The sequence below is a fragment of the Podospora anserina genome, chromosome 3 (assembly GCF_000226545.1).
Source record: "Podospora anserina S mat+ genomic DNA chromosome 3, supercontig 2".
NCBI lineage: Eukaryota > Fungi > Ascomycota > Sordariomycetes > Sordariales > Podosporaceae > Podospora > Podospora anserina.
This window is the reverse complement of record NW_001914856.1, coordinates 678,629-692,174: the sequence shown is the minus strand read 5'-3', so window position 1 is coordinate 692,174 and position 13,546 is coordinate 678,629. Positions and strand designations below refer to the sequence as shown.

Genomic DNA, 13,546 nt, shown 5'->3' with positions numbered 1-13,546 from the left:
GGAAGGGGTGGAACTTTTTCGCGAGGCCGTAGTAGGCCTTTTTGATGTCGGATTGGGAGGCCGACTTGGACACGCCGAGGGTGCCGTAGGGGTCCTTTGGGGTTGCGAGCTGGGGGCGGGTGGTGTGGAAGGACTGTTTGCACATATCGTCAGTTAGGAACCGTGGTGATGTTCAAAGAGGAAAGAAGGGGAAAGCTTACCCTAGGTTGAACAACCACATACTGCACTCCTCCTCCCCTCGTCTTGGGAAGTCTCGCTCTCGTCGAAGCTGCGGTGCTATACCCCGCCGATGGCAATCTGATGCGCTGCTGACGACGACATATCGGCACCGCGCCCCTCACAGGAGCAACAATAGCAGCTGTTTTCGCGGCAGCCTTGGGCAGCAGTATGCTCGAACTCATCGCGAAGCCCTCTCTCTTTCTTAACCCCTCCAAACCTAGCTTCTGTTCAAATTTTCCTCAATTGGCTACAACTTTTCCTCGGTGTGACGTCAAATAAAAGCACCTCACACAACAAAGCGGGGAGAAAGAGAGAGAGAGAGAGAAACAAGAAGACTGAGGAAAAAAAGGATTGGTAATATGCTTCAAGTTGCTGCTCTTCCAGATCAAGCTTCAGATGACAACTTTTTTGACCCGCAGCTAACTTCTTCGCTGGTATGAGAGCCTGAGGCAACCTTTCCAAGCCCGCTTATTGGCGGGTTTGTACCATCGCTGCCCACCTGTAGAAACCACCACCAGTTTCTACGGACCCCACCCCACGGCACTTGGTCCGAGCGGCGGCGACGAGCGCGACCCGCGACTTTTCTCAATTAAAAACCCGGCCCACACACAGCACGCAAAACACGCGACGGGATTCTTCTCAGTCGGTGGTAGGTGGTTGTCCCTCGGCTCTATCGCAATGTCGCAATCATTAACCATTTGGTAAAGTGGTATATCTATTGGCTACCCACAACACGAAAAAGACTTTCATGATGCCTGGTATATATTTATAAACAAAGCCCGAATAATAGCAAAGGACTGTTACAGAATGGAAAACCAACCAAAAAAAAAAGAAAAGAAAAACTCTCCCTAACGCCGAAAACTCCCTCTTGCGGTGTAGTAGTAGTAGTCGCAGGTATCCCTTTCCATCCCATTACCCATAAGTCCTATTCCATCCCACCCATCCGTCCGTCCGTACATAATGTGTAGTGCCGACCGATCCAAGCATTCCCACTCTACTAGACCAAAGGAGTACTGTTCTTTCCTCCCCGTCTCATGCTGAGCCATAGCCTTATCATGCTTGTTGTGCCCACAAAATTATTTATCGAGCTCAGGAGGTAAATGTATATACTCTCTGGGCTTCCTCACAGGCCTTTGTGGTCTTCGGGTCTTGATCTTGTGTAGAAACTCGACGATAATGTCATTTTCTTGCGCCCCTTGACCATTAAAGTGTTTCCTGACCGCCGTCGACAGCTGATCCGTCGTTTGTCTTCGGAGTTCTTTTCGTCTTGCAATCGTCGGCGAGTAGAGACCTAGACTCCCAGGTTGGGTGAGAACCCATTGGTGGTGTTCGCTGGCAAAGGTGGTCGGTGTTCTCAATCGGTAGGCTCGGCGGTAGGCGTGGAGGACTTCGCGATCAAAGGCAGGCCATTGGAGCTGTTGTTGGAAAGAAGAAAGTTAGCAAAATGTCAATAAATTGTGTGAAAGGGGTAGGCAGTCTTACACCAGGAACGTTCGCCCCTTGCGCACCCGCACCCGTCGTGGTGGCCGAGCCAGCCGCTGTCGCCATCGCCGGAGCACTCGTGGCGCTGACATTGGTGACTTCTTTCAGGTTGGAACCGGTATTGCTTGCGACACGGCGCATCTTTCCGTTGGACTGGTGTGAATGCCCTCCGTTTTTATCCTTTGTATTTGGTGTGTCCGTCTTGGAGTCATCCTGACCGCCCCGGGCGGCTTTCGCGGGCGCCATATTGTGGATTGGGTGCTGAGCCACCTAAGAAGAAATGTACAGAGTATAGACTTTGATTCCCCGAGGCAAGTTCTCACATCCTAGGAGTCAACCAAGCTCAAACAACGACAGGAAGCTGTACAGTTGCTGGACCGAAGTGGACATGGGGGAGACAAGAGGGGACTTTCTGGGACGGAAAAGATTGCCTGCCAGCCCTGCGTCGCAAGGCAAAAGCGCGGGATCCCTGGAGCTCTGACGACACAGCGCCTTTCGGCCAAGCTCGGGCCCTAATTGGTCAGTCAAGCAGGGGACCTTACCACTTTAACCCAGGTCATTGGAAACCCCCCCCCCCGCTTTGGCTTTGTAGTACTTGTCGTTGCCTGCCGTGATATCCATATCCATAATGTTGGAGTTGTTGCTTTCTCCAGGGAGTGGTGTAAAGTTGTTATTGACCAAAGCGGCTATGGCTGCGGTGTTGGAAATATGTATAATCTCTGAAAGTTTTTCCAGGAAGAGTGAGATTGAGTTGAGAATGGAAGAGGTTCGCGGAGCTGCAATTGGCCCAGAGAAGTTTAGCTTTGGATCGCTCGCACGGAAGATGGCTGACTAGGCCCGCACTCCCGGCTTTCCTATTTTGCCTTGTACTTGTCATCCCATCTTTGTCGAATCTGTCTCGTTCCCCTCGGCGCCTCTCAGGATGAGTGACAACGTCGCACCTCGACAGCGCCGGCTTCGGTTGAAGCCGACGGCACTGGCCAGGCAATTATTTGTTCGGCAGGCACCCCAAAAGTCTGTGTGGTGGGCCGTGGGGTTGAAGTCGCAGAATGATGTGAGGGGTTTTGTTCGGATAGCTGCTTGACGTGCATCACGCAGCGCGTTCCTGGTCACGCAACTCGCGAATCTCCGACCTGCTTGGCTTCTCGGCTGTTCAGAGGGATCCACTGGCAGAGGGCATCTATTCTACGTCCATAGGTAGCTTGAGGGTCGACACCTACGTGGCAACATAGTAAAATACCGAATGTCTCGGCAGGCAGCGAGTTGACATGCTGCTGTGCACGTGTATGCCCCCTTCTTCCCAGGAGTTCCACAGCATGAGCAACTCGTGGGCTCGTTACGTCTCAGGTGTCTGAGAGAATCGAGGCATGGCTGTTCTCAAGAGACCTTCTACTACACCAAGAGGGTGTACACACCTCCTCCTTCAGGTACCACATCCTCACCTTTCGGTCGACCTGCATGCAGCTAGGACGACGGTGGCGCTTCCTTGGTGGTTTTTCGCCGCCCAGACAGCATCTGGAGCTTCTTCAGCAAATCACTGACCTCGTAACCGGTCAGGTGCGATGTGGACAATGCTTGTTCTCGCACTTGAATCTCGAGGGCTCGTGTTACAACTTTGAGCGAGGCTGACAACCACCTAGGATCGTCCTGGGTTTGCTGCCCACATCCCGCGTTTCTCAACGGCATTGCTCGAGGGCCACCACGATCCCCACGACTTGTCCGCATTAGCGCACACGACAAAACTCGAGTGGTGGCTGGTGAGATTCAGTTCAGATCGATGAGCCGCTCTACCTATGAAGCTGCGGGGTACTGCCGGGGGCGACTTCACCTCAGACCATCTCGGCTGGGTAGGTATCATGAAATCATGAGCACTGTTGCGTGTTCCTGATGGAGCTCGGGGATGCCGAAGAATATTCGATGCCAGAAATACCGCAGCAAAGTCATTGTCCCAGTGGTGTGGATTTGGGTGAATCATGACAGTCGCGTGCCCAGAGCCTTGGGCCCTGACATGACCAGCATCGTGTGTCAGCCCAAAAAAAACAAAAAAAAACAAATGGTGGCTTCTTAGGATGTGTCCCACGCCTTCCAAGTTGTTTGGGAACGCTGCTGGGGAAAAAAGTTGGGGGTCACACGAGACTAGGGATGCCCTTGGCTGTCCATGGCTCTTGACACGCTGATTGTGATCGTGTGCGCATTCTGATGCCTCAGATTATGGGGCGTCTTTCCATATGCAAGTCCAGTGGGAAGAATAGACTCGGTTTGCGGGAAAATCGAGTTCTACGGCTCTTGGCTCCCCAACCTAACCATGTTGGATTCTGAGTGGCACTGAGTGGGTGTGGTGGTTGGTGAAGCTGAGGTCGCCCTGTGGGCCTTGTGCCAGCTGTTGAACGTACACCGAATCCGGGATTGGGCGTGGTTTGAACCTAGTGGCTGACCGAGTCCTCTCAGAGAGGAATTGTCTTTGAGAATGACCGGAGAGAATGAAGCGGTGTTCACAGAATGAAATATGAAATGTCTCGGAATGATTTTTGGTTTGATAATCGATAGAAGGAAAAGCGGGCCAGCTGCCAGCCAATGCCCCCCCATAGCGGGAAGACTCCGCCAATCAGACAGATCTACCCCGGGTCCCCATATTTTCTTCAGCAAACGAACCGATCCACGGACCACGGGTGGCAGGGAGTCCAGGGACGACCCTTGTCCCTTGGCTGCCAGAATTCACCCCACGCCACGCTCCCGCGCTCACTCCAAAGACGTTGATCAAAAAGTCGACGGGTGCCCAGAGCTATCAAAAGAGAGTTTCAAAGACATGGGCCATCATGGACTCGAGACGGTCAGCGAATTCGGCGTTTATCCGCTCTCATTGTGATGGGATGAAGAGGCCCAGGCCACATCACGCTCCGTTAACGCAAGAAAGCGGGGCTCAGGAGATGAAGGGGGGTGGTGCCAGAAGTCCAGAGCAATGGTCGGCTTTCTCTGAGAGGCGGGTCTCGTTTACCCTTACCTCTGACTGTGAGTGACCTCCAAGTGTGAGTAAAGAGCATGACCTCCGCAGCCTGCGAGTAGCCCTGGAGGGTCTTGCTTCACACACCAACCTGGGAGGCTAAATACTTTCGTCTCCTGTTGGCTGGCTACCGCTTGGCTGTTCCCCCACTCACACCCAGCATCCTCGAGGCACCCCAACACTCAAGTGTCTGCGCCGCATCAGGCCAGCCGCGCAAGAATACTGTGTGGAAGCCGTCATCTCCGTGCGACGGCCGGGCGTGAGAACTCGCGGCGCACCCTTTCCAGGTCCTCGGGATCGTAGATTGTCTTTTCAACATTTTCGTTGCAAATTCCGGTCTTTGGCCATGTGGCACACCTCTGGGCGCCTTCAACACCACCGTGGAGTCCCCGTCTCGACGGTTGATTCCCTTCTGCCAGCACTACAGCTTCACAGTAGGTACTTGGGTAGAAAAAGAGCGGGCTTTTCGGGACCCCGCCAGTTGGAGAGCCCCGCGCCTTGGTGCCGGATACCCTGACATGCTGTGTCCAAGGGTGTCCTCAAACCCAAGACACATCTGGTAACGAACCTCTTGACGGCCGAATCTGGTTGCGGTTCGCCCTCCCCAGCGGCAGCAGCTGGGATCTACCATCATCATTAGCAATCCAGTAGAAAGCAGCAAGACATGTTACCCAAAGCTGGATGAGCATCCCGAAGTGCCTAGCGGCATGTGGCAGCCAGGAGTGGCATCAACCGGTACATGGTGAGATGGGCGTGAACTGAGGTGCAGATGCATGGGCATGGATCCTAGGAAAGTCCTCAGGGACCCCATTTCGGCCACGGCAGCACACGGCCTCTCTGGGCAGCCGTCCCTTTCTTATAAAACCCCAATGGATGGGCCATCACCTCGAGACCCCCACACTGCCGCCGCTTCTGATTCTTCTTCTCCCGCTCTTCCCCAGAAACACCACTTCCTGACCCACGGGAGGCCAAGGTTGGACAGACAGCCTCAGCAGTCCGGGGAAAGACGCAGACGTCAGGTCCCGTGCAACTATTCCATCCATCGCACCGCATCGACGACGGCAACCCTCAACAAGACCCCTCGACAGACCCCTCTTCGTCGCGGTCCTTCCCACCAAACCCCGTGCGGATTACGACTCTGCTTATTCTTTAGCCTTGTCTGTCCGAGTCCCTTGTCCCGCTACACTTTGCCTCTCTGAGTGCGCTACCCGCGGCCAGGTATGTATCCTCGTTTTTCTTCTTCTCCAGTGTTTATCCGCAACCCTTCAACCCCCTTCGACCCCATCAGCCCAAGCCCCACTCCCGAGACTCCAAAGCTGGTTTCTTCGAGTACCACAAAACATTTCGGATGGCAATATGGGCATGGATGCTCGGGACGAGATTGAAGCGGGCCAGCCAGCAGCCATCCACGACAGCTGGACTGTGCGCAACCATATATCGCCCGTGCAGGGAGCCGAATATGCCTGGACAATGCGCTGCCGAGATGGACCATGTGTCAAGACGAAGGTGATGAAGATACACCATCCTCTCTCTCCTGTCTCCTCACCACCCTCGCTCCGCGGCTGGTAGGAAGGGACCGCTTTTCCAGTCCAGGCTGGTCAGCTACCTACCTGACCTCGGTGGCATGGCTGGGCAAAGGGTCGGACAACCAGCTCCTCTCCTCCTTCGCAGGCAACCCAAGATTTTTTTTTATCCCTCGTCCCTCCCCGGTCCCCCTGGCTGTTCCAGCAAAGATACTCCACCCGAGCGCTTGGTCCACCAGCTTGCTTGCAGATGCTCTGATGCTGCTCGGGCCACCCCCCCCCTCTACATACAGTAACCCCTACCCCCATACCACGTCGTACCCCGGCTGCCCCCGCTCGCTCTTCGGTTGTCCAGGCCCTTTTCCTAATGTGTGCCCCGTGCTGAGTGGTCCGCTGGCTGGGTGCTGGCGGGCGATGTTCCGTTCATTTTCCCGCATCGGTTCCCAAAAGCTCTTGTCGCTGATCTTATGCTACAGACCAGGAAACCGCATTATTTTACTGAAGAGGCCTTCTCCGACGCGCAGCGGCATCTGGCGGGCTTGCTCTTGTTTTTTGCCTCCTTTGTTTGAAAGAAATTTCAGCTTTTTTTTTTTTTTTTTTTGGTTCTGAACGGGAGGCGCCGGTTCACTTTACTTTTAGCCCGCCGTGGTTGAGCTTTGCCTGCCATGATATACGTGAGCCTCGTCCCTATTGGTTTCTTGGTGAGGTCGAGAGCGAGTCCCCCAACTCCACGAACACCTCTCTTTCCCCTCTCTGGCGCGTCTTTGAGCGACATATACAGCAGTCCATACCACCACAAAAACCACACCCTATCGATTCACAGCACGTCTGCCTATACCTCGTGTCACCTCTATCGAGCGTATATCTACTCCACAGAGCGGCCCTTCACCTACATACGCACGCACTGTGTTGTAAGTCCCGCGGACCATCCCGATTCATCACCCATCGTCACACTTTGCCAGCCGGGCATTTCGGAGATTCACTCGGGACCTTCCCCAGTATTCCTACCCCGGATCTGTGTGACTGAACAAGAGTTACTCATTCAACCGTGCAGCCTAATCAGTGCCGGTGTCTTCCGATTGGAAAATCACCTCTGCGAGAGAACATGGCTTCTGTTCTCGCATCCCAGCCAAGTGAAATCAAACCTCCAGCACCACCGGCGCGAACTATGCAGTCCATGCCCCCTCAGCAGGAGCCCACCCCTCCTGAAAACATAAAACAGGAGCACGAAGACCATGAGAGAGGCCGCACACGTAGCCGATCTGACGACAAAGATGTGGATGGTCTCGATCTAGATGATGCCGAGGATGGCGGGGATGGTGCTCACTCGTCCAACTCGGAAGGCCCCGCGCGGAAACGTAGGCGAAGCCGGAAGGGCCAGGAGAAGAAGTTTGAGTGTCCTGAGAAGGGTTGCGGGAAGAGCTACTCGAGGGCAGAGCATCTGTATGTGATTTTAAATCTTGAGTGTCAATATGAGTTTGTCTCTGTACTAACCTCCTTGTCTGTTAAAAAGCTACCGCCATCAGCTCAACCATAACCCGAAGCAAGTGTACAAGTGCGGCATCGGTGACTGCCAGAGGACTTTCGTCCGGCTCGATCTTTGCAATCGTCACAAGGACCGACACACGGCAAAGGGGTCTGCTCTCAACCGGAAAGACTCGCTGATGAGTCAAGCCTCACCCATCACAGACAACCGATCTCCATTTATGACGGCGGGCTCTGCCTCTCCTGAAGTCAACAGGCCAGGCACGGCATACAACAAGGGCCGGGCTTTGACCATGCAATTTCAGTCTCCAAAGGACGGCATGCCGTACAGTCCAATGGCCAACACGCCACCGGCTGGCTATCCAAACGGAGGGTCCAACGGTCCCGTCGACTACATGCACCACGACCATAACAACTACGGGCACATGTCTCAACGACAGCCACTTCATTCTCCAGGCGGTCCTCAACGGCCTTCCATTCAGACCAGCGTTGGTCCTTACGGCGTTTTATCACCTGTTTCGAACCAGCCAGGATACCACAGCCAGCCATCGGGAACTCCCCAGTCAGCGGGCGGGATGTCCTATGTTCCACCACAAAACTTCCCTCCATTCAGTCTGCCGCCATCCGAGTTTCCTACTTCGTCAGCCGGGGGTGTTGATCGTGAAGAACAGCAGCAGGCGTATGCGCCACCGACCTCGACCGAATACAATGATCAGCATCAGCAACAAGGAGGTGAAATGATGTTGCTCGATCAAATGGCCATGCCTCAAACCATGCCCGTGTTTGGCAGCGACAGCATGTTGAACAAGTCGCCTTATGTCGGCATGCCGGAGGATTTCATGGCATACCTGTTCAACACCGCACACACGGATGGTTCTCCAATGGCTGTGCCGATTCAAGGGGGAGGGTACAAGTAAGTTTTATCACTCGCCTTCAAGGTCCATTTTGTGCTGACTTGTCTTCACAGCTATGGGGAGTTCTCCAGCCAGTTTAGTGTGCCTTACTACGGCAACGATCCAAGCCAGATGGGCTACTTCCCACCTTCAACAGCACCACAGCAGATCATGTCCGTCACTAACCTTTTGGATCAAAACCTCCCAGAGTCGGTCATTTCAGACGAGAAGAGCGCCGAGATCTTCGAGTTTATCAAGGAAAGATTCCACGAAAATGGTCAGGCGCCAGTCGAGCGGCAACGCGAAGGCATCCTCGAAGGCGATCGCAACGACGACTCACACATGCTCAGCCGCAAGATGATGCAGGCGTACATCGGCTCGTACTGGGTTCACTTTAGCGATCAGGTTCCCATCTTGCATAAGCCGACCTTCTCCCCAGAAAAGACGCCAAATCTGCTGTTGATTGCCATGATGACGATTGGTGCCGCCTGTCTTGACAAGACTCACGGTCAGAAGGTGACCAAGGCTGGTGCCCAGCTCTCCAACTTTTTGGCGTGGCATCTCAGGTGGGAAATGTTCCAGGATCCCAACTGCCGGCCGCCGGCGAAGCTGTGGGTTTTCCAGACGCTCCTCCTGCTCGAACTATACGAAAAGATGTACTCTACCCGCGAGCTTCACGAGAGGGCACATATTCACCATGCCACCACCATCACTCTCATGCGTCGCGGGCGAGCCCTCATCGGCAAGTCCGCTTTGGATTCGCCACCGAATCCCAGAGATGACAAGACCAACGGCTCCAGACACTCCTCGACATCGGGTATGGCGCACACTCCGAGCGAGTGGTGGAACCACTGGATCGCTGGCGAGTCGACGCGGCGCGCAGCCTTTGCCGCCTTTGTTATCGACTCTATTCACGCCACCATGTTTGGACATTCCACCGTCATGGTGGCCCACGAGATGCGCCTGCCGTTGCCTTGTGACGATAAGTTGTGGAAGGCCACAAGCGGTGCCGAGGTGGGCAGGATCGAGTCACAGCTCTTGGCTGTGGGCAACAAACCGGTCGCCTTCTTGGAAGGTCTCAAGCGGACACTGAGCGGCCACGAGGTGCAGACGAACTCGTTTGGCCGCACCATTCTGATGGCCGGCTTGCTCAGCGTCAGTTGGCACATGAACCAGAGAGATCTTCAAGTCAACTCTCTCGGCGGCCCGGTCGGACAAGCTCTCGGCGGGCGGGACAAGTGGCGGGCTACCTTGACGAGGGCTTTCGACTCGTGGAAGGGCGACTTTGACAAGACGTTGTTCAAGCGCGGCGAGGCGTCGGCCGACCCCTATTTCCACACACCCGACCACAGCGAAGCCAATGTCGTGTTTGAGAGCCGGATCGTCCTCCACCACCTGGCCCACATGGCCATGCACGTGGACATCGTCGACTGCCAGATGCACGCGCGAGCAAAGAGATTGCTCGGTCGAGCGATTGGGCAGCAGGATGTTTCCAGCGCTTCGAAGCGGATGAGAGAGTGGGCCCCGACGGCAAAGGCGCGCGACGCGACGTACTACGCCCTCAAGTTCCTGAACTCGGTGCTCCAGCCTGATCGAGTGGCGACTCCCAGCTCCAACGGATACGGCCGGTACGACGAGATTTACTCGGCCCGCGACGACGTCCTGCTCAACAGGCCCTGGGTTCTCTACTTTGCCGCTCTGGTGGTGTGGTGCTATGGGTTTGCTCTCGAGGGACCCAGCCCGGAAATGCCTGTGCCGACCACTCAGCAGGACAAGGTCCGTCAGATGCGGGAGTACCTGGCCAAGTATGGCAACCCGGCGTCGCCAGAGGAGCTCAAGACTATGAAGGGGATCAGCCACAACACGCCTATGCTGATGATTTTGAAGGACACCTTTGAGGTGACGAGGTGGCAGCTGCTCCACGAGGGTGCTACTCTGCTGAGCAATTGTATTAATCTGAACATGGGGCAGATGCATTAGCTGGTGTGGTAATTTACACACATACGGGAAGGTTAACTGCTTTTGTTGGGGTTGTATAGGGGTTTCTCGCAGAGGCCTATCATCTTTCTTGCTAGGTGTTTGCCAGAGACGGAGGGAGTGTGGGGTGGCTGTTTATGATCTTTGAGACGGGTTTATACTGTTATTGCGAAAACACATGGAGGGACACTTGGAAGGGAATGAGTGGGGCCTATTATTATGAAAATGAGGCATGGCATACTAAAACGGAAAGTCCCAACGGAAAGGGCTTGATGAGGGTGGTGAGGAGGGAGGCATACGGGGAGGAAAGCATATACATAGGTGGTCAGGTCAAGCGAGAACATGGAGGGAAGGGGGGGGGCATATTACTACTTCAAACAACATTCACACGCACATCGAGTTTTTTCTTCTTGTTGAGCTCCTTTTTTAAAACACTATACCCCTTATTTTTTATGTTGATTTTTTTTTGGTTTTTTTTGTTTTCTTTTTTGCTCATGACCTGTTTTATTGGGCGATTACACATAGCATTGGACATGAGAGGAAGAAGAAGAAAAACAAATCGATGATACATTTTTGCCATGCTGCTGCTTCTTATTGTGGTCAAGGGCGATGAAGAGGTATAGGTAAGGTATTAGATGCACACTCCCTCCCCCTTGCTGTCCCTTCGTTGCTAAAACCCCTGGTACCGATCCAAATAGGACCAGCACCTACATACACCACCTTCAACCCCCACGTCCTATACTCGACAAAGTCACCGACAGACACCGACATGTCTTGGATCTTGGCAGTGGGGGTTATACACTACTCGGACTTGCATGATATTCTGGGGGGATTGTCATGCAAAAGTCAACCGCATATCCCATCACCGTGTGTATAGAAGCTAGGTCCAACCCGACAAAACTGACGCCATACCTATGTCCCCCAAAGTTCAGACGGCAGCTCCCAAGCTCCTTCCTCCAAAAAAAGTGCGGGGTTGCTGTTGCTTCTTTAGTTAGGTCAGGGTAGGGGCTCCTCCCCGGGCTCCTGCCCCAACAGCTGGTAGGTACTGGTCACAAGGCAGCTTGCTCCTGCCCTTTTATGTTTTGGGAAGGAACGAGAGGGAAAAAGTGGCAAGAAGGAACCCCGCGTAGGTGCCCGTAGCTCTTGAGGATTACAAACCATTTTTTTTTGTACCCTGCTTGAGGAGCTGGGTCCAAGTCACCACCATCTGAGGGGCAAACCTAGAGAACAAATTCCAAGTCGCAACAACTCGACAGCTTTGCAGTGCAGTAATCAAATTCAAAGCAGAATCTGACACAGATTCCAATAATCGACAACTGCGTACAAAACACAACATCAAATGTAAGTTTTGATCAGGTTGAGCGAGTTCCATCACGTTAGACGCTTGCTTTGCTGACTGATGCCCGTGGGTTAGGTAACCTTCGCTCGGTCCCGGTGGTTAGGGAGCTCTTATCACCGACATTACACCACATCCACTCCGGGGCGGCGGCAAACGGATAATCGTCACCACCCACTGAACACACCAGCCCATCCATCGCCCAACAACTTTCCCCAAAAGCAACCATTTTTTTCCAATCATCAAACTTTGGTTGGAGTGTGTGTGTGTGTGTGTGTGTGCGTGTGTGTCGGTTCATGACATCAACATCCTCAACCGCAAGTCACCTCCCGACTTGCCGCCCCACCACCTCCTCCTACTCTTCATCTAGCACGACAACAACCGACAACGAGATGGTGGGCATTTTGAGCCTCCCGCCCGAGATATTCCACGGGATACTCTCCCTTCTTGACCCGAAGGACTTGGGGAACTTGCCACGGGTTTGTAAAGGGTTTAGGGATTTTGTCGAGGGGAATAGCCCGCTTTGTAGGGATGTTTATTGCAGGATTTTGGTAAGTGAATTAGTGTTGGGGAAAAGGGGGATGGTTGCTGATATGAGGGATAGGACAAACCAGCCTCGGCGACGGGCATTGATTTCGTTCAGGAAGTGAGGGATCTGCTTCATCTGGAGCAGGTTGTTTCTGCGGGGTGGCTTATTCCTGATGATGGGGACTTTACGAAGACCAATGAGTTGGCTATGCGGGAGCTGCCGTTTGTTCATCGGACTATAACCAGACTGCTGAGTCATATCCCTCTTCTTGAGCAAGGGCTTGAGGGTCCGTCGAGGTTGGTGAATGCGGAGACGTACCATCGATCGGCGACTTGTGAGTATCTGGCCCGGGTGCTGGAGGAGGCGCCAAGGTCGGCGTTTGATGAGAATTGGAATGGGGTTCTTCAAGGGTTTTTTTACCAGTCGACGATTTTTAAGAGGATTCCGAAGCACCCTCAGCGACCTTTTCCTGTCATCAGCCCGAAGACGGTGAGGAGGTCGTTGGGGGAGGTGGTGGACGAGGAGGAGAGGGAGAGGAGGCGGATGAGTGCGCATTTGCATTGTTTGTTGGGGATTCAGGACTTGCTGAGGGATGTCACGAGCGGGAGCTCGCTGAAGAAGTGGAGTTTGCCTGAGAGGGCTTATGCGACTGCTTGTGCGAAAGTGTATGATATTCGGGAGTATAAGAGGGAGGAGACGGGTTGGGGACCGTTTTATACGCCCGAGGGGGATGCACTTAAGCGCAAGCAGTCGCATAAGCCTGCCACGTGATACTTTTTATTGAGTGCTACAATCTATAGTGTGCGGCTGTGGACCCCAACCAACCCGCCTGAATTTGGACTAGTGGATCAACTCCCCCTTCACCGGCTGTGACATTTGACCATCGGCGGGACGGAGGGCATTTAAGACGGTTCGTTAATCGCATCAGATCGGATTCCATTAAAACCTATCCCATTTTATCAGACCCAACTCTTTGTCAATAATGGAGGTTGACCCCTGAACTAATCCCTGGACTAGTATTGAACATTCGAGCGGAACGACTCCACTTGGGTTTTAGTAAAGTAAATTTTTCCAGACCAACAAAAGAAAAAAAAAGTGGGA

The 13,546-nt window shown here is 53.7% G+C and overlaps 3 protein-coding genes across 3 annotated transcripts; 2 read left to right on the top strand and 1 right to left on the bottom strand.

The window, feature by feature from the left end:
* Positions 1-1,295: 1,295 nt before the first annotated feature.
* PODANS_3_3760 (uncharacterized protein) lies at positions 1,296-1,842 on the bottom strand (the record flags this gene model as incomplete). Its single annotated transcript, XM_001909126.1, has 2 exons — positions 1,296-1,634; positions 1,792-1,842. 2 exons carry the CDS (start codon positions 1,840-1,842, stop codon positions 1,296-1,298), a joined length of 390 nt encoding a protein of 129 aa, XP_001909161.1.
* Positions 1,843-7,330: 5,488 nt separating this feature from the next.
* Positions 7,331-10,583, top strand: PODANS_3_3750 (uncharacterized protein; the record flags this gene model as incomplete). Its single annotated transcript, XM_001909125.1, has 3 exons — positions 7,331-7,668; positions 7,739-8,623; positions 8,678-10,583. The coding sequence occupies 3 exons, from the start codon at positions 7,331-7,333 to the stop codon at positions 10,581-10,583; spliced, it is 3,129 nt and encodes a 1,042-aa protein (XP_001909160.1).
* Positions 10,584-12,212: 1,629 nt separating this feature from the next.
* Positions 12,213-13,216, top strand: PODANS_3_3740 (uncharacterized protein; the record flags this gene model as incomplete). The annotated part of the gene is made up of 2 exons (XM_001909124.1): positions 12,213-12,467; positions 12,521-13,216. 2 exons carry the CDS (start codon positions 12,213-12,215, stop codon positions 13,214-13,216), a joined length of 951 nt encoding a protein of 316 aa, XP_001909159.1.
* Between the last annotated feature and the right edge of the window lie 330 nt (positions 13,217-13,546).